The sequence below is a fragment of the Corvus kubaryi genome, unplaced genomic scaffold (genome assembly GCF_017639235.1).
Source record: "Corvus kubaryi isolate FWS band 111438036 unplaced genomic scaffold, C.kubaryi_AGA036_p1.0 66, whole genome shotgun sequence".
Lineage (NCBI taxonomy): Eukaryota > Metazoa > Chordata > Aves > Passeriformes > Corvidae > Corvus > Corvus kubaryi.
The window spans coordinates 20,578,820-20,598,361 of NW_024582054.1; the positions used below are offsets into that span (position 1 = coordinate 20,578,820).

General features: G+C 38.4%; 2 protein-coding genes across 4 annotated transcripts; one reads left to right on the forward strand and one right to left on the reverse strand.

The window, feature by feature from the left end:
- Nucleotides 1-220: 220 nt before the first annotated feature.
- NDUFB1 (NADH:ubiquinone oxidoreductase subunit B1) lies at nt 221-3,189 on the reverse strand. 3 transcript variants are annotated; one of them, XM_042047387.1, is made up of 4 exons: nt 3,072-3,089; nt 1,952-2,009; nt 1,650-1,794; nt 221-537 (listed from the first exon to the last, which is right to left on the reverse strand). In XM_042047387.1, exons 3-4 carry the CDS (start codon nt 1,787-1,789, stop codon nt 501-503), a joined length of 177 nt encoding a protein of 58 aa, XP_041903321.1. In that variant the 5' UTR covers nt 1,790-1,794; nt 1,952-2,009; nt 3,072-3,089; the 3' UTR covers nt 221-500. The 3 variants fall into 3 exon arrangements, with proteins under 3 accessions (XP_041903321.1, XP_041903323.1, XP_041903322.1); XM_042047389.1 differs by lacking the exon at nt 1,952-2,009 and having other exon boundaries at nt 3,072-3,189; XM_042047388.1 differs by lacking the exon at nt 1,952-2,009 and having other exon boundaries at nt 1,650-1,791; nt 3,072-3,149.
- A 7-nt stretch (nt 3,190-3,196) lies between these two features.
- CPSF2 (cleavage and polyadenylation specific factor 2) lies at nt 3,197-19,416 on the forward strand. Its single transcript, XM_042047386.1, has 15 exons — nt 3,197-3,295; nt 3,844-4,029; nt 5,485-5,644; nt 5,728-5,833; nt 7,346-7,475; nt 7,804-7,919; nt 8,474-8,661; nt 9,074-9,364; nt 10,462-10,562; nt 10,887-11,087; nt 11,673-11,825; nt 12,380-12,605; nt 14,194-14,493; nt 15,463-15,597; nt 15,737-19,416. The coding sequence occupies exons 2-15, from the start codon at nt 3,881-3,883 to the stop codon at nt 15,827-15,829; spliced, it is 2,349 nt and encodes a 782-aa protein (XP_041903320.1). The 5' UTR covers nt 3,197-3,295; nt 3,844-3,880; the 3' UTR covers nt 15,830-19,416.
- Nucleotides 19,417-19,542: the final 126 nt, after the last annotated feature.

The window sequence follows — 19,542 nt, forward strand, 5'->3', positions numbered from 1 at the left end:
CACCGGCCGCCTGTCCCTTACACCTTCCTGCTCTGCTCACAGAGCCACAGTACCAAGCCTACAGAGGAAATACAAAAAGAAACTTACCCAGTTTCAATAAAAAAACCGAAACAACTGTCAATCACATTCTGAGTCTATGCAAGTATTCCTCTGAAGGCGAGTTAATGAATTAGCTATCAACACGTGGATTCCACACCATACACATCAATAACAACACAAATGATTTTTGCATAGTTTATTCTATAATTCTTCCTCTCCTTTCCAGAGTAGGGGACAAAATTTTCTCAACACTTAAGGACTAATGGAATTCCCGAACACATATCAGTCATGTAATTAAATCAACTTCAAAAAGTAACACTGGAAATTAAACTAGCACTGATGAATTGAAGATATCCTTTACTGTAATATCCTCTCAGGGTAAAAACCATATTCCTGTTCTTTCAATAGGTGAGATAAGATGATGAATCAAACAAAAATGTCTTCCATTTCATCATCAGCTTTTATTTCCACGTCACTTCTTCACCAGGCTTCAACTCCCTGTGTAGAAAAAAAAAAACCAAGAGAGAAGATACTAAAATTAGTATCTTTCTCTTTAGAATAACTACTAATAAATGCATTTATTCAACAATACCTTAATTTTGAGATTTATGTAAAAATTTAACTCTCTGTGCAATTGCTGTCACTTAAAAATCTTTCAGTATTTTGCTCTTTTCTTTCAAAAGCTTCAGTGGATTGAGTCCTCTTAATTTCCATTCATTTAAATGGAAGACAGAACAGCTGACTTCTAAGGAGTTAATAGACTTTTAATTGGATCCAAAATGAAAAATTCTAGTTCTTTTAAACATAATTCAGTACTTCAGTGGAAAGAGAGGTGTGAAAGCAGAAAGGATTTTTACAAGATGCTGACATAGCAGCCCAGCATCACTAACAAATGTATTAAGAAAAGTGCTAATGTACCAGTGAGGTGGATTATGTCAAAAGCTTTCTTTCTTACTCAAAATTATTTAGATGAGGCTAGAGCAGAAAAAAAAATCCACCGGCAAACTGATAGTAACAGTCCTATCATCCGTCTATGCAACACGATTTCCCCCCTCTTCTTTTATTAATCTGATGATCTAATACAGAATTAGGACTGACACAGATGAGTCCATGCCTGAAGTCCTCTGATGTAAATTCTCCCTGAGAAGTCACAGCCAGAAAACCCAAACTGATCAGTGCATATAATCACATAATTCAGTGAAGAGCTGCCAGTATGTATGTTAATTTTCAAGAACTCGGTTATTATTTCTAAGTAACACACATTCATAAAAAAGGTTTTGTTAAAAAGTGCTGTGATCATTTTAAATTTAAGAGAGAAAATTAAAACTCAAGCACGGTGTTTCCTGCTGAAGTTTTAGTCAAAATAATGGTTTCCACATTTCATGACCAAGAACTTGACAGCAGCTAATGATCCTTTCCTTCATGAAGATAGCTCCTAAAGACTCAATTTTCAGAGGTTATTACTGACCTCAAACATTTCATGAATGCTTGATATTTTTAGGGCTTTCTTCCCTTTTTTTGGCTATACTTATAACTTTTTTGTAGAAAAGAACCAAGAAGCGCTTTGAAAAATAACTATACGTGTATATAAGAGGCATCATAAAGCAGACCTTTTATATAATAAGCTCTTGTTTCTGAAGGCAGACAATTTTTCATCATTCCATCTGTCCAAATAGCATCCAATCACAAATCCTAAGGGAACAAGGATGTGAACCCAGTGGTCACGCACAGCTTGGGCGAAATTCACCATGACTGCTGGAAAGGAAAGCATAACAGGTGTTACTAATAAATCTGCACTTGGAAACTGTTGCATGCTTAGCACCTTTACTCTCACTTACTAGGATTCTACGACATAATACACGAGGGCTATCTAACACTTCCTAGGAGACACATACTGTTCTCAAACCCATACCTGGGTTTCTTAGAAATAATCCTAACTAGCTCTTGGCCCTGGGAAAAAGTCTTTCACCCTAAAACAGGAGAGAAATAGAACATCTCTTTAACTTACCCATTAAAGCAACTCTACAGAAGTCTGCTGTTCTGTAAAACATTAAAAACACTTCTATAACCTGAACTCCTGTAGATGGACAGTTTATTACCTGCCTCAAGTGTCAGAGACAAGTTGTATGTTTAGTGGGAAGCTGAGAGATAAGAAAGGACGTTTCTAAAATAAGGAAGAACGTTTCTAAAATAAGGAAAACATTTCTAAAATCACGGAATGACAGAATCTTTAGGGTTGAAATGGACTTCTGGAGGTCATCCAGTCCAACCTCTCTGCCAAGGCAGGGTAACCTGGAGCAGGTGACACAGGAATGCGTCCAGGTGGCTTTTGAATGTCTCCAGAGAAGGAGACTTCACGACCTCCCTGGGCAGCCTGTCCCAGCCACCCTTAATTTATAGAAATTCTTCCTCGTCTTGAGGCGGAACTTCTTGTGTTTTAGTTTATGGCCATTGCGCCTTGTCCTGTCGCTGGGCACCACTGAAAAGACTCTGGCACCATCCTCTTGGCACCCGCCTTTGAGATACTTACATGCGTTAATGAGATCCCCTCTCAGCCTTCTCCTCTCCAGACAAAAGAGGCCCAGCAAACCTTTCCAACCCAACCAAAGCCTTCTAGATTAGGGAATTACACGCGAAACCAAAGACGTCTGTCACACACTGCCGCGGGCTCGGAGCCCCTAGGGCGGACACCGCCGCCGCTGCCGCCGCGGCCGCTGTGGGGCGGCCACACAGCCCCCCCCTGCGGGAGCGGCGGGAGGAGCTGCCCGGGCCCGGGCGCTGACCGGCGACACGGGCGCTGACCGGCGACACGGCCCCGCCACCGCCCGGCTCAGCCGCCTCCGGCCTGCCCGGGACTCCGACCGCCCCTCCAGGGGCAATAGCGCCATAAAGCCCCACGGCTGAGGGCCGCTTCCGCCCGCTGCCGCGTCCCGGTCGGAGGGGTAGGGGAGAGGGCAAGGCGCTCCCAGGGAGGTCTGACAGCAGTTCCGCCCTCCGCGCCGCTCCCGCCCCACGCGCGACCCCGCCATTACCGCTGCTCGCGCCGCCGCCGGGACCCGCAGCGGCCGCGCCAAGGGCACCAGAACGGGCGGGCCGGGAGAGACCACGGGCTGCACAAGGGCGGGGGAGGAAGGCCCTCCCCCCGGCGGGCTCGCTGTGGTGCCTCCCGCTACCCTTCCGCCTGCTGCCCCTCCTTCCCGCCTCCCGCAAAATGGCGGCGAGCGCGGCACGGGCTGGGGGTGGTTGAGGGCAGCAGGTATCCGCTCTTTCACACCATTCTCCTCTTCCCCGTTGTTTTCCTCGTCTCGGACTGGAGTGGGTGCAGGGCTCGCCCCCCGTGACGCTGTCCCCGTCCGGCGAGGCTCGCCCCGTCAGGCCAGGCCTGGGCGCCGGGGCCCGGTGGGACGCTGGAGCCCCGGAGCCCCCGCGCGGAGGAGGCCCCGGCCCGCCCCGCGCTGTGCCCCTGGTCGGGCAGGCCCTGGGTTTGAGAGTCGCGGCCCTGGATGTGCCATCTCTGGGTGTCCCCATCCAGCTCTGTGAAGCTGCTGTTAACTGTGCTGCTCCTAGGGATCCTCTTTTTAATTATTCTTAATGTATATTGTAAAAAACAACCCCACCACTTCCTAAAACAGAAGACCTGCAACGGTCGAATGTTAACATCTGGGACTTACTTGGTATCCAGCAGCTCTATTGAGCAGTACTGATACCGTTAGCCTGCGTATTTTCAGGAATATGTAAAGCTAGATCTAAGTAAATGGACTTTTTCTTTGTGTTAGTCAATGAAACATTTTGTCCCCCATACAGATTAGTTCTTTTGGAGAGTAAGCACTTGGAGAGGAAAATGACATCGATTATCAAGTTGACTACGCTCTCGGGGGTGCAGGAGGAATCTGCCCTTTGCTATCTGTTGCAAGTAGATGAGTTTCGTTTTCTTTTGGACTGTGGCTGGGATGAAAACTTTTCTATGGATATTATTGATTCTCTGAGGAAGTAAGTAGTTCAGTTCGTGCACCTTTTTTTAAAATAGGTCTTGGCCTGTCTTGAAAGTTGTAGAAATTCCATGCAGTGGTATAATGTATGGTGTTGCTAAATCCAAAATTGTTCTTTGTTTTGTGTGTGTTTTACCTGAAGGGAATCACACTGCTGAAACATTTCCCGCAAAAACTTGGGGTTTTTTTCTTGTCGGTCCAGTGAGTTGTGTCTCTTAACTGTAATTCTCAAACTGTTCCATGTTTGTTTTGGCTTGGATAGTTTGTTTGGTTTTTACCGTCGTAAATGTGACACAGTTTGTGGGAGACTGGCTCTCAACTAATTTAGAACGGTTAACTAAGTTTAAAATGGGAGAGGAAGCCTTAGTGTATGTAGGCTGAATGCAAAGCGGTTCAACTCTTGCCTCCTGTTTCAAGTTGAATGGACTGTCAGGAAAATGCCTTCTGTCAGTTCACCAGCCCTGCAAAGTGAAAAAACCCTATAAACCAAAATCTCTCTAGACTTTTATATTGGACGTCTGCAGGTGTACAGCAAGGAGCTGTGTTTCGGTTAGAACCGAAACACAGAAATTTGGGAAAGAAACTAAGCTTTTTGATACTAGTTTTATAGCACTGACACACTTGCAGTGTTTGGAATCTTTTAACTGAGGATTGTTAGGTAGTAAGGATAATTTATAAAATTTTTCAAGTGTCTTATCTGAGAAGCAATTAGATAAAATTCCCTTTTTCATAACAGCCATTGAGAAGAATGTGTGTGCCCCACTTCCTGTGCAAGGGAACAAAAAGCTGTCAGACCAACTTGTATTTTCATTGGTGAAATACATATGGTTTATGCCCTCAAGTTTTTCAATTATGATACATAGAAAGGTTTTAGTCTGAGTTCTAATTTTATGCAACACTTTGCAAGAAAAAAAATTGTTTTCAAAAGTAATAAAATCCCCCAAATGGATATGCTACTTTTCTTAAACAATATGTTTGATCTTTTCTATGTTTAAAGAAATATATTTTGATTTGATGTTTATTAGTCTGAGGATTATCGTGTATTTGGTCCTGTTACTTGGTTCTTTCTCATGAAAAGAAAAAGTTGTAGTCTGTTTTCAGTTGTATAAACAATTTGTAGCACATCTGTGCTGATAGGATTTTTGGTCCCTCAGTGACTTTCTGGTGTCCACATATTTGCTAAGGTCTTCTTCATTAGGAGTTTGATGTGAAACTTACGTCTTCCAGATCTTAAAATTATGCTTTCTGAAATCACTTGTGTTTTTAAGTACTTGAACATTAGGAAACACCTGTAACTTTTAATTATGATTTTTAAAACTGTTCCAAACCTTGAAACGTTGAAGTTTCATTGTTTGGCATTCAGACTGTGTATGTATTCTCAAAATAGCCCTAACAGGAGATACGCAAAACCATACAGAACTCCTTTCAATGGCTTTTGTTTGCCCTCTTTTTACAGGCATGTACACCAGGTTGATGCTGTTCTTCTTTCCCACCCGGATCCTCTACACCTTGGTGCACTTCCTTATGCAGTTGGAAAAATGGGATTGAATTGTGCCATTTATGCAACTATTCCTGTATATAAAATGGGACAGATGTTTATGTATGATCTCTACCAGGTATGTTTAAGTTGATATTTTCATACACAACATCTTTGTTATGGTGGAGTGTTTGAATGCTCTGTACCTCTTTGTTGTTTTAGTCCCGTCATAATACTGAAGATTTTACACTCTTTACATTGGATGATGTAGATGCGGCCTTTGATAAGATACAACAGCTGAAGTTTTCTCAGATTGTGAACTTGAAAGGTAAAGTTGTCACCAAAGCCTCAAGAAATTACTTCTAGTGAAAGGCAATAGAGTAGTTAAGAGTTAAAGTAACTTTTTTAAAGGGAGTGTGTTCTGAAATACTGTGTGTTTTGCAGTGCTGAATTCATTAGCCCATATCAGCCTGTATCAGCTGAATTGTTTGCCTCAGCAATTGTATCTAGAAATGGATAGAATATTCACTTAATGCGGAGGAGGTAATGCCAAAGAATGTTTAGATGTTTGTTTCTCTTATGTGTTTTTGTAGCTTTTCTTGAAATTTACTCATGTCTGTTAAAAGCATTTACTTATGTCTAGTGGTAGATACCTCAGAACTGTTCATAAGCAGTAACACAAGGGAAAACTTTCTAGAGCAGGTTGCAGAGATGAAGTTACAGCATGTAATGGGGATTTAATGGGGAGATCTTCACTGACTCAGATCATATTCAGTATAGCTTATTGCTGGGACCTGTAGCAACCAGACAATCAGCAGCTTTCCACTCGTGTTGAATGTAAAGATCAGAATGAAATAAAAACTCTCTTCTTGAACAGAGACAGATACAAGCTGACCACCAGCAGTTTGTCTCTGAAGTATTTCACAGGTTCATGAATAGTGCTGCCGAAATACTTACCTTCTTATTTGTAAAATAGAAAGAGGATGTTACCCTTGAAAGACTGTAGGCCCCTTTTCAAGATAGTTGTAGCAAGGCTATGTTTGTGCTGGCAATTTTTACATCTAAAGAGTCATTTTAGTGTACAACTTTTTTAAAACAACCTACTTCTTTTATATTTAATGGAGGTGATTTGAAAAGACTCGATGGAGGCATTTAAGAAGATAATGTATGTTGAATTATTAATTATTACTGTGCACTTCATGCAGCAGAGTCAGTGAGTAATTGTCGTGGGTGGTCTCATTTTAATCTGACAAAGATACAGGCTGGTATCAGTGACAGGGAGCAACAGTGCATTTTAAAAGTGCATCAGGTGCTGAAAAGTTCTGTTATCCCTGACTGCAGCACATGAACACCTTTCCTGCTATGGTTTGGCTTGTGTTTGTCATTCAGTAAAGCTTCCGGGTTGTGTAATTTATATAAGTTTTTCTAAGTACCTCAAAAGTGAATGATACAATAAACATTTAGAGCTGGCCCAGAGAGGGTCCTGGCTTTCATCAGCGTGCTTGCTTTCTTGTGATGTGTTTTTTATATAATTTATTGTTTACGTTACAGTGTTGTTGTGTTACTTTACAGTGCCTCTGAGTATCAGTGTGAGATGGAGGGAAGAAGTGATCTTTGCTTTAGTTTCTTTATTCTGGAGGAAATATAAAAGTGAATTGCAGATTGTTTTGACGTTACTGGTTAGATGGGAAGGACAGATATTACTGCTTTTTCATACTTCATTTGACTTTTTTTTCTCAGCAGTAATTTAGGCATTCAGTTGTTTAAAGTTACTATCTCTTGTTCAGAGTAATGGATTATAATATGTGTAATCTACCTAAAATACTGAAAACCTTTGTAGGCAAAGGACATGGTTTGTCAATCACACCATTGCCAGCTGGTCACATGATAGGAGGCACAATTTGGAAGATTGTCAAGGATGGGGAGGAAGAAATTGTTTATGCCGTTGATTTCAACCACAAGAGGGAGATGTAAGTTCAACATAGCAATGTATAGTTCTTAGCTGTGTTAGGTGTGTATCATTTAGTGGGTGATAAAGAGGTGTGGAAGCAGAAGTGCATTTCCAGTTCTAATAAGACCACTAATTTCATGTGCATCTAGATTAATCAGTTTGAAGCAAGCATTAGCTCTGGGTTTCTTTATTCCATTCATTTTTATTTATTTGTAAATTTGAAGCAGGAAGCTTTCAGTAGCTGAGTAATTTGATTTCTGTACATGCAAATATCTGGAAGCTAGCTGCCTTATTTTTTCTTTTAAAATAGAAATGCAAAAAACTGAGATTTGGCCTTTTTTCCACAGCCATCTGAATGGATGTTCCTTGGAAATGTTGAGCAGGCCTTCATTGCTTATTACAGATTCATTTAATGCTACTTATGTACAACCCAGGAGGAAGCAAAGGGATGAACAGCTGCTGAGTATGTATTGTTTGGGCTTCAAAAATATCAGTAATGTGGTTTATTAGCCACTATAAATGATTTTTCTATGAGAAATTCATCGGCATTTAAACTTAAGAACCCTTATTAAAATGCAACAAGTTTTGAATTACTCTTTTCTGATGATCCTGATCCTGTGAGTTAAATGTTTTCCTAACAACAGTGAACTGTATTTGAAAACAGGATATTTTACCCAGTATCCGTAAATCTCTTCAGGGATTTTTAAATTACTCTCCGCAGCACTTTCTTTTTTAAAACTCCATTTTACTTTTTTTTTTTTAATTAAAAAAAGACAAAAGAAATAAGTACCAAGGCAGAGAGATCTTCAGAGCTACTGAGGAAACTCCAGCTCCCTTTAATTTTGGTGGAAGTGTGGATTTGGATCTCCTTTGAAGTTTCATTTGTTTCGGTATTCAGTATGCTTTTGAATATGATTGCTAGTGTCATATAACAAACAAAAGCCCCAAGCCACACCACAAACCTAACTTTGGTTCAAAGTATAAGTAGGTTTTTGTTTTGTTCTTAATTCTTCTTAGCTAATGTTTTGGAGACTTTACGAGGTGATGGAAATGTATTAATAGCAGTGGATACAGCGGGCAGAGTTCTGGAGCTTGCTCAGCTTCTTGATCAGATCTGGAGAACAAAAGATGCAGGATTAGGAGTCTACTCTCTTGCTCTTTTGAATAACGTCAGCTACAATGTAGTGGAGTTCTCTAAATCTCAGGTTTGTTTTGATTTTAAAATCCAATTATGAAGTGTAATGAAACATTTATGCAAAAGCATTTCGTTTTAATGGTAAAAAATGGCAAAGTGCTGGGGGAGTGTCCTTATTCTGTAGTGCATGTTTGTGTCTCAGCTCTTTTGATCAAGTAACACAGAGTCCAGTTCTGATAGTGGGCATGTTTCTTGACACTGATTTCTGGTTTTATGATAAGACTTGTTAGCATGGTTTTTAGTTGTTAAAAATGAGAACTTAAAGTACTTGTTTTGGTGTTGGTTATGCTCAATGTTATTTCTACACCTGCTGAGAAATACTGAAGTAATCATGGGCATATTGCATCTTGTACTTCATATCAGGCTTGTACTGTTGAAGAACTTGTATTCATATAGGTAACTTTCTCTAATACATGTTTTAGGTTGAATGGATGAGTGACAAGTTGATGAGGTGCTTTGAAGACAAAAGAAATAACCCTTTTCAGTTCCGCCATCTCTCCTTATGTCACAGTCTGTCTGATCTGGCTCGAGTGCCTAGTCCAAAAGTTGTTCTTGCCAGTCAGCCTGACTTGGAGTGTGGGTTTTCTAGAGATCTTTTCATTCAATGGTGCCAGGATTCCAAAAACTCTATAATTTTAACTTACCGCACTACACCTGGAACATTAGCACGATTCCTGATTGATAATCCTTCTGAAAAAGTTATAGATATTGAGGTAAGAGTTGTCTCTATAGCTCTAAGTTTTTGTTGTGGGCCATCTGGGGTCATATGGGCAAAACTGAACATAGTTTCCGTTTTGATCTTCTGAAAATTCTTCTAGTGGTGGAGAGAAACCTGAAATCAGTGTATGGCATATTTATTAAATTGTGGATAAATTTACATAAAAATAGGTCTCTTAGTGAGAACTGTAAGATGCTTTTTCATAGTGTGGCAAAATTAATATTCCATAGACCTGAGCATGAAGTTCCTTTTAAATATTTAGACAACCCTTACCTTTGTGTTTTTATTATAATAGAAAAAAATCTGCTTGCAGTTGATGTACGGATCACCACATATGATGGGTTAGTCTTGCTGGAAAATACTCCAGGTTTGGGTCAGGGGAGAAGCAAGTCAAGTTAGTATAGTACATGCCACCAGGATTAGAAAGATAAGTAAATGCTGGAAATTAGGAGACAATGAATTGCTATTCATGCTTTCAAATTGTTTTTAATAATCTCTACACCTGTATCTACTTCTTTCTGGTACACACTGTTAATATATGGAAGTCCCTGTGATTGCAGTGATTATTTCAATACTGATGACGCAGCTTTATTTTAGTTTTAGATTGGATTGAAAGCATTGAATTACAGTGTTAGATTATCACTAGAATTCAGTTTATTCAGAGTGACCTGTACTCAGAAAACAAGAGACAAAATCTACTATTGTTTTGCCAGCTAGGATGACTTTTCCAGCTTCTTTTGGGTTGATGTTAATGATAGAAAAACTAAAAACCGCTGCTCATCTAAGAGTATTTGCCTTCAGTTACTGAAGAGATATTTCCCGAAGACATTTTCAGAAATTTCTGGGAAGTTTAGTTGATTTTAGTATTTTTAGAAATGCTTTCCTTTTAAAGTAGACTATACTAATTAACACTATCATGATGTTGCCATGCCAAGGTGCCGCATGTTTGTCATAGTCTTGTCTTGTATGTGACATACAATTTATACTTGCCCTTGATACCAAAGTACCAACATTCTTGTCAACAGCATGTCAGAGAAGTATTAAAGTTGTGTCAGCTACTCACAATAAAATTAATTTTAATTCTATCTGCAGTTGAGAAAACGTGTCAAGTTGGAAGGAAAAGAACTTGAAGAATACCTAGAAAAGGAGAAACTAAAGAAAGAAGCAGCTAAGAAGTTAGAGCAGTCTAAAGAGTAAGTGTGTTTGCTCATTCGGCTGTTATGATCAGAGTTGAGATTATTCTGCTCCTTCAACTCTTTACAGGGATAAATGAAAATTATAGTTTCAGTAGACTTTTCTGAGGGCACTAAGGAATCAGGAGTGGTTGTTTTTAATCTGTTGTTCTGATAGACCCAGTTTCATCTGCCTTTTGTCTGTGAGCTCTTTTTCAGACACATAAACTGCCCTTGGCCTTGGTTAGTGTTATGTCAGCTGTTATTTTCAGGTCAGTGTGTTTATGTAATATGAAACTTGAAAAAAAAGAAGAAGTGCTAGGTTTTTTTGGAATGTCATTTCAGGGCAGATATCGATTCCAGTGATGAGAGTGATGCTGAAGAGGATATTGATCAGCCGACTTTACATAAGACCAAACATGATTTGATGATGAAAGGTGAAGGTAGCCGGAAAGGAAGTTTCTTCAAACAGGCAAAAAAATCTTACCCAATGTTTCCAGCTCCTGAAGAAAGAATTAAATGGGATGAATATGGTGAAATTATCAAGTATGTGGTGGTAATGTATACTAATGTAGTATCTCTGAAATAACCAAAAACTAGAAGGAATTAAAATCAACATTTTGTCTCTTTTGCAGCATTGTTATATGCTCTTCAAACTGCTAAGTCTTACAGGGAGCTTATGATAGAATTGAAGCTGCAGAGTGCTGATCCCCACTGTTGTGTTCACACCTCTTAGGATGCATTTTTACTCCAGGCTTTTTTTTTTTAAAATCGTATGAGATAGAAGATTTAAAATTCTTTTAACCTGACTTTCTTGTGCTTTAAATTACACTTAATGTTAAATTTGTGAGGTGAAAAAACACTGTTCATCCTAGCAAAATCTAGTGATACTCCTTTGCATAAGGAATACTTGCTAGAAGTGCTTGATTTGCTAGTATTTCATAAGTTATTCAAGTTTTTTTTTAAGATAGGAAAGTCATATTTTCTGTTCAAGTATGGAAATACTGAAGGCAGATGTAGTAACGTTGTTGTTACAAAAGGATCTTAGTAGTAATAGTCAGCACTGTTTGTTTTTATATTAGGTAGTGCTTCGGTTTTACTCTAAAAAGCAAAATGCCTTTCATTCTTTAGACCTGAGGATTTTCTAGTTCCAGAACTTCAAGCAACAGAAGAAGAAAAAAGCAAATTAGAGTCTGGTTTGACAAATGGAGAGGAGCCTATGGACCAGGATTTATCAGACGTTCCTACCAAATGTATTTCTGCAACAGAATCTATGGAAATTAAGTGAGTGACTTTGTTCTCGTCAGTTCTCCTAGAATGGTGTCATGGTTACAGTGCAAATTGGGTAAAAGGCTAGCTTGGATTTAAGAAAGTGGGAAAGGTCTTGATTTTTGTTTATTTTTTTCCCCAAGCTAAGCTGAATTTTACTAGTCTTTCTGGGAGCACACAACAGTCTTACGGTTCCCCACTCTTAAGAAATGTGGTTTGTTCCCTGTCTTGTGGAGACAACTGGAAGAAGTAGAAGAAATAATACAGTAGTGTGTTAGCATAGATACATATGTTTTGTTAAAAGGATAACATATTCAAATATGCTTCTTTCATGGATAACTTTTTTTTTTTGAAAACTGTGTAAGTGAATTTTGTGAATGTATAGTGTTAAATACACGCACACTAATATTTGACAGCTGTATTTTACAGATCTGTAATATACCTTGTACTGACAGCTTTTGTTGATGTAGAATAATTAAAAAATGTCTTAATGAAGTATTTTGGAGCACTAAGAGGTTTAATCTTTTAAACTAAAACATATTATTCTTGGATTTCTCAATTCAAACTAGAGCCAGAGTTACATACATTGACTATGAAGGACGTTCAGATGGGGACTCAATTAAAAAAATTATTAACCAAATGAAACCAAGACAACTGGTCATTGTCCATGGACCGCCTGAGGCCAGTCAGGACCTTGCAGAATGTTGCAGAGCTTTTGGTGGAAAAGATATTAAAGTTTACATGCCCAAACTTCATGAAACTGTAGATGCTACAAGTGAAACTCATATTTACCAGGTAAGGTGCTGGAATTTTAGTTGTGTAACTACTGTGGACTGTAGTAGAGCTGTATGGGCAGAATGTAATTTGCCCTCTGCTCTTTGGGAGGGGAGAGGTGGTACTAGCTGTACTGCCTGTGTGTACAGTTAGTTTTGTGTGATCAAGGCATTGGTAGTGTTTTTCTGTCTTCTAGACAAGCATTCTCCTGATGCTTATTATTCATATTCATTCTCCTGATGCTTATTATTCATTTGAAAGCTTGAATGTGAGATCAGTGTGTAGTGCAGAAGGCAATGTTCATGTCCACAGGGACATCAGTTTGCTTTGTTGAAGGATTTATAAATTTATAATACCTAAATTTAGAATACCATTGTATACTAGCTGCAATTCAGGATTCTCTTTGGAATCTGAAATGGAGCCTTAAAGAGCTAGAAAATAAAAATTCTTGATACTTAAATAGTACCTAAGACTGAACATGTAAAGTTAGGAGCAAGTTAATGATAAAAACAAGACACGCATACCCCCAAAAACTTAATGTGATGATTCTTGGAAAGTGAGGTTATGATGATGTATTGCTCTGTATTTGCCATGAAAATTAAATGCAATATATTAAGTTATAAATAAGAAATAACTTGTGTGAATTGTGTGAAAATTGTGTATGGTCCCAATTAAATTTTTGAAGTTGTTTAGAGGGAAGTCTTTCACAAGCACTTTTGCAGTAGTCATTTATTCCTTTGTTCTTTTAAAGTTAGTAGAAGAACATTGGTAGAATTGTTGAAAGAGGTACTTCTGTTTCTTTCCAGAGAAAAGTGTTACTCTCTAGGAAGTAAAAAAAATCATTATTAAAAATCATCTAGTTATGAGAGCCTTAAAACAGCATGTTTTCTGTGTTTGGTTTGTTGGTTGTTGGGGTTTTTTTGCTTTTTAAAACTGTAAGAGAGTGGGCTGTGCTGTAGATGGGTGGGTCGTTGGTAGTTGTGTCTTTCACACAGTTGCAGCCTTGATTGCACTGTGGGAATCATGGACCTTCTAATGTGCATAACAATCTCTAAGAGTAGAGCTTTATTTAAAGGATTAAAGTCCTAGAGTCCACCAGAGGAATCAGGGTACGGACACTTAAAAGTCTCATATTTACAACATCTTCTCTTACAATAAAATATGAATGATAATTTTTTTGGAGGGTTGAAATTTGGAACTATTCATCAATAACCTAATTGTAGCTATAGAAACTTTCTCTGAATTTGCTAAGGCCAACCGAGGGACAGCTTGGCTGGAAAAAAGGTTCCTGGTTTTTAAAAGGAAATGATTGCTCTTGCTGTAAATTTGACTCGGGTTTGCAGTTCTGTAGGTTCTTTTGTTATTTTAGCCAAGATGAGAGAGGTGTTGATCTCTGCTGCTTTTAAAGTTGTGATATGAGTGTTACACATATTAAATTTTAAAGTATCTTGCCTCGGTGATACCAGTTCCTTCCTTTCTCTCCACAAGAGTGCATGAACCAAACCCATTGGAGAGACAGTGAAGAGAAACTTGCTAATCTTTAATGCTTGAAGTAAGAACTCTGTATTTTTCATGAAACTAATAGTACTTTTATTTTTGTGCAACCCAGGTCAGGTTGAAAGATTCTCTTGTCAGCTCTCTTCAGTTCTGTAAAGCCAAGGATGCCGAGTTGGCTTGGATAGATGGTGTTCTGGACATGAGGGTTTCAAAAGTGGATACTGGAGTTATTCTGGAAGAGGGAGAGTTGAGGGAAGACGAAGACTTAGAGATGCAAGTGGACGTGCCTTCTTCAGACTCGAGTGTGATTGCACAACAGAAGGCCATGAAAAGCCTCTTTGGTGATGATGACAAGGAGATGTGTGAGGAGAGTGAGATCATTCCTACTTTGGAACCTCTGCCACCTCATGAGGTACAGAAATGATGCTGGTCTGGATTTCTTTTACAAAGACCTCTGTATTCATTTGTCTTTTGCTAGTGCTTAGAGGTTGATACTGTGATCTTACTCAAATGAAAGCCTAACTGAAACTGGGTTTTCATGTTTGGGTTTCTCTTTGTTAACCCAGTGCTGTTCTTTGTTCAGCTTTTATGCTTTTCAGTGAGGATGATCTTTTGCATGCATTAACAGTGCCTAGCATACAGTATCACATATTTATGAAGATAAGATTTCAATTAGCGTATCATATCTGTAATTAGTACTTGCAGACAGAGAAATTAGTTGGTGTTAGTCGCTTTTGGATTTTATAATGTTTTGTTAATGCTATGGAAAATATTTCATATACTTGAGATACAGATCTTTGACATTCATATGTCTGCTTCTATAGTAGTGATTTGAGAGTTCATTACATTTATCTTTTCTACAAATTTACCCTTACTCTTAAAATATTTTGCATTTTAGGAAATATTGTTTTATCTTTCTCTTGCATGATTCCAGTACTTTTTAATCCTAGAGTTGCTTTTTAAGATTCTCTGTTTCACAGTCCTAAATGTAGTCTGTTCTGGGAGCTGGACAACTATGGAGACAACTCTAAAGCCTGTTCAGATTAATGACAACCATCATAGCACCCTGTACTGATCAGCAGTACAGCTCACTGCAGCTCAGTCCCTGACATAGCATGGCTTGGAAGAGGGATCTTCATTGTCAGCTTTCCATTTGTCTTCAATATGTGCGCAAAGAAAAAACTTTTGCTTTGCCTGATGGGTAACTTCTAAGGCCTTTCAATCCTGAAGATGTATTGCTGCAGGTGAACAGAAATAGAGCCAATCTTCTAATTTAGAGTCCTTTAGTTGAGGCCGCACTGCTGCCTATGCAATAATGAGATCTTTGGCAAAATGTAAGGTGTTAAATAGAAGTAGTAAAATTGTGTGTGTTGTTTTGAAGGTTCTTGGACATCAGTCTGTGTTTATGAATGAGCCAAGACTGTCTGACTTCAAGCAGGTTCTCTTGCGAGAAGGTATACAAGCTGAATTTGTAGGAGGAGTGCTTGTGTGCAACAACCTGGTGGCTGTCCGCAGGGTAGGTCTTCTGTATCTTAATCTCTTCGGCAAATAATATTATAATATGTATTATTTTAGTAATAAATTAAAATATTATTTTAATAATAAGTTCCTCATTAGTGTAAAGATAATAAATTGAAACATGTCTTTTGTTTCAGACTGAAACAGGGCGCATTGGATTGGAAGGCTGCCTCTGCCAGGACTTCTATAGGATAAGAGACCTTTTATATGAACAATACGCTATTGTCTAAGGAAAGTGCTGCAAAGGTGTTTTCACTTGAACTTTTACAGACAATGGAGGTTTCTCCCAGTTCTGACTTTTTGTAGTTTTCTAATTTATACAGGGAAATCTAATTCATAAAGAAAAATTAGCTGTCATGAACATGTAAGTAACTGCTATTGTTGTTCATAAATCTATTGGTACATTCCATGTAGTTGACTCTTAAACTGTTACAACTTGGCATCTCCCACATAACACATTTTAAATGAATCTATGAACACTTCTCAGGAAAGGTTCAATTTGTGAGGGCATGTTTTGGTTTCACAGATTTCCTGCCAAAGAGTACAAAATATGTAAAAGTCATTTTTTCTGTTCTAAAATAAGATGGGATAAAGAACTTTGGTTTCTTTGGTTTTCTTCATTTTGGTTTCTGTGTGGTTGTTTTTGGTTTCGGTTGTTTGGGGTTTTTTTTAGTAAGTTTGATTTGGGTAACAGTCTCAAATATTTTCATCTTCTGTTTTTAATTTGAGGTTAGTTGAAGTACATTATTAACAGCACACTTAAAGCTAGACTACCTAAAGTTTCCCCAGTGTTAATCTGGCTGCATCTTAATGCTGTATCTGTTCCATCTTACTGATTTGTTCTGAAACAGCATTTCATATTCTATATGAAAGTATTAATTTGCAAGATAAAAAAATTACTTGGGCAATTACTCTAGGAAGATTGGATGATATTTTCAGGCAGTTTAAAATGCAGTAATTGTGCTTCAAAGTAACTTCTGCACAAACTTACAGAATTTGTAACTCCTAGCTCTTGCAAAATTATGCCAATTGTAAAACATTTTCCAAGTTCTGATTTTAATACTTTTCAAAGTCTAAAGCCTTTATCCATGCACTGCTGTTTGTTCAGAGTCCCATGACCCAAGTTCAAGAAGATCTTTTCTCTTGAAATCTGCATTCATGTGATGTATTTAATAATTTTGTGCCATGTTCTGTTCTAGTTGACAGTGAGACTTATTGTAGCTGCTGATGCTAGGAATTGACCTTCCTTTTTAGGTGAGGATAAGCACAGTTTTGAGTTCATTAATTTCTCAGAAATTAACTTATGAAAACAAATGGCCTCTTGAGTTTGTTTAATCCTTTTCTTCCCTGTCCATGTGTGAAACACCAGCTTTGGCAGTGGAGGGTTGTTTGCTTTTTTATATCAAACAGCAATGTAATATATGCTCTTTGTGTGTATGCTTAAATAAAACCTTTTGAAAAAGTGGCAAAAAATAGCCCTGTGGGCTATCAATGGAAAGCTAATTTACTTTGTCATTCATTCTCAACAAAAATTTTCTATCTGATCTACAGACTATTCTGTTTAAAATAGTAACTTAAAAGTGAAGACTGTGTTAAACATCTGGTAGAACTATATACTAGAAATGTAAAAAACTTGAAAATGGAATGTGGAGTGAGAATGTATTTTCTTACACAAAGAAAAGCTAAGGATAACTAGACGGCTCAGTTTTCTGGGTTTTTTTCTTAACAGTCTAGAAAAATGTGTATTTCCCTTATATTGGCAACCAGAACCTCTTAGAAATGCTCTCGTTTTGTAGCAATGCTATGTAAATCTATATGATGCTGAACACTTGTTGCTGAATACTATTGTATTACTATTGTTGCTGATACTAGTGAACTTTTAAAAAGTGAGTTACTTTGTACATAATCATATTGGCCTAGGACTTTTACCTTGAGGGCTTAGGATGGGATTACATACACCTGCATGGAATATACTAATAAAGAAAAAACCCCTTAGGAAGTAAAAAATAGTGCTGTTTTTAAGAAAAAGATAAAGACAACACAGTGTGATCATAAACCTTTCTATCAGTTTTGTTTGTTTTTTTAACCTACTGATACAAATCCAGCTAAGGTCAACAAAATTTTAGTGTTATCAGTCACTAAATTCTAGTGTGTGCTGACAGAGACCCCCAAATTAGTGCTATCACTGAGGAAAAGTCTCAAGTATAAGCAAAACAGCTAACTGCTTATTTTAGTCTATTCAGCATAAGGGTGGCTGAAGTGTGAAATCACACCTAGGAAGCTGGCATGCAAGGTGACAGTAGTCAGCTGAGTGCTGGGACTGGAGTTCTGGACATCTGTAGAAAATGTATCCCAGGCTGTACTGGTGCTGTGGGGCAGGTGTGCTCCTCAGCTGTGCATGCAGTGCTTGTAAGCAGTGTGCAGCTGAAGCCAATGCCCATTAATTTTGCCTGTTCTGCTGTCAGTTCCCTGATACGTTCTTAACTATGATTTGCTTTAGACAGTAATTGAACTTCTCTGTATAATTTTCAGAGTTACTAGTCAGGTTCTTGTTTGTATTTGAACTAAAAGATTAATTTCTGCTTACCTTCACAAAATGTCAGTGCTGCCACGATCTGTAAGTTGTATTTTCTGACTTCTGTGTTTTCTTCATTAACAGTAAAAATGTGACAAGGAGTACCATTTCTTATTCGCTAATCTGTTGCCCTTGAGGGTAAGAACATTACCGTCAAACCTAGTTTTGGTGTTCACCAGTTAAAAATATTTCCTTCCAAGGCTCCTGGATAGTTCAAATTCCTCAGATAAGAAGAGCCAAGGGTATATGGAGACACAGGAAAGGTGGAAACTTGCCGCCTTCCATCCCCAAAGTCTGTAGTACTTGTGGGTAAATCCTAGCTCTTGTAGTCTCTTCTTCCTGTACCTCTGTAGTAGAATGTGAAGACATGTTTTAAAAGATTAAGGGAATGCAGAAGCAGAATTCTAATGATAAAAAAATAATTCTAGCATTAATTATTATGCTGTTCCTATTATCAAAATATAGCTTAATTTATAACCCTGAGTTAAATAACATTGTTTGTGACAGTTTAATTTTTAATCATTTTACTTCGACAATATGAAGTGAAGGTGAAGTGAAGCTGAAAATCTTCTCCATCCTTCAACAATATTTAGACTTAACCAGATCCACTTCTTAAAATATGCTCTAAATGGAAAGGTAGGATGCCCAGCATTCTGTCAGAGTTAACAGTATTGTGACAGCATTTGAGATCTGCTTGCTGCTACAACTTGCTTGGAAATGTAGGGATTTTCCCATATCTCTGCTTGCTTTTAACTGGGGTCAAATGCTATTCATTAGGAATTAACAAGCAGAGACAGCCTTCCTCCCCACCCTCCAATCTAAATAATTATTATAGATGGTCATACCCTAAACCACTTGTTTTGTACAGAATCAAGATTTCTTTGATAAGGCATGACATGTATTAATACTACAGGTAGGAAGGGGGAGTGTTTTGCCTGGGGTAAACACTTAAACATGGTTCTGGGCAGGACAGGGTTAATTTTTTGCAGCAGCCAGGAGGGGCGTGGCCAGGACCCAGAGGTTATTCTGTGCCACCTCAGGTCATTTTCCAAGAATGGGGAAGGGGTTGCTTCCTGCTCGGGTATTGTTGGGCTCCCTTTGGTGTAGGGGTGAGCATTTGCATGGGAATCGTTCGCTTCCCTCATACACTTTTGTTACTGGTGTTGTTGCTATTACTGTTCATTTTCTTATTTCATTGCTGTTTCTGGTAAATTGTTCTTATCTTAACCCATGATCTTCACATTTTGTGACTCCAGTTCTTTTCTTCAACCCCAACAGGGGAGGGAGAGGGGAAGGGAGGAGCAAACAAGTGGCACATGGTTTGGAGCGTTTTGGTGGGAACGTTAAATGGGAGAATACCATTCCTAA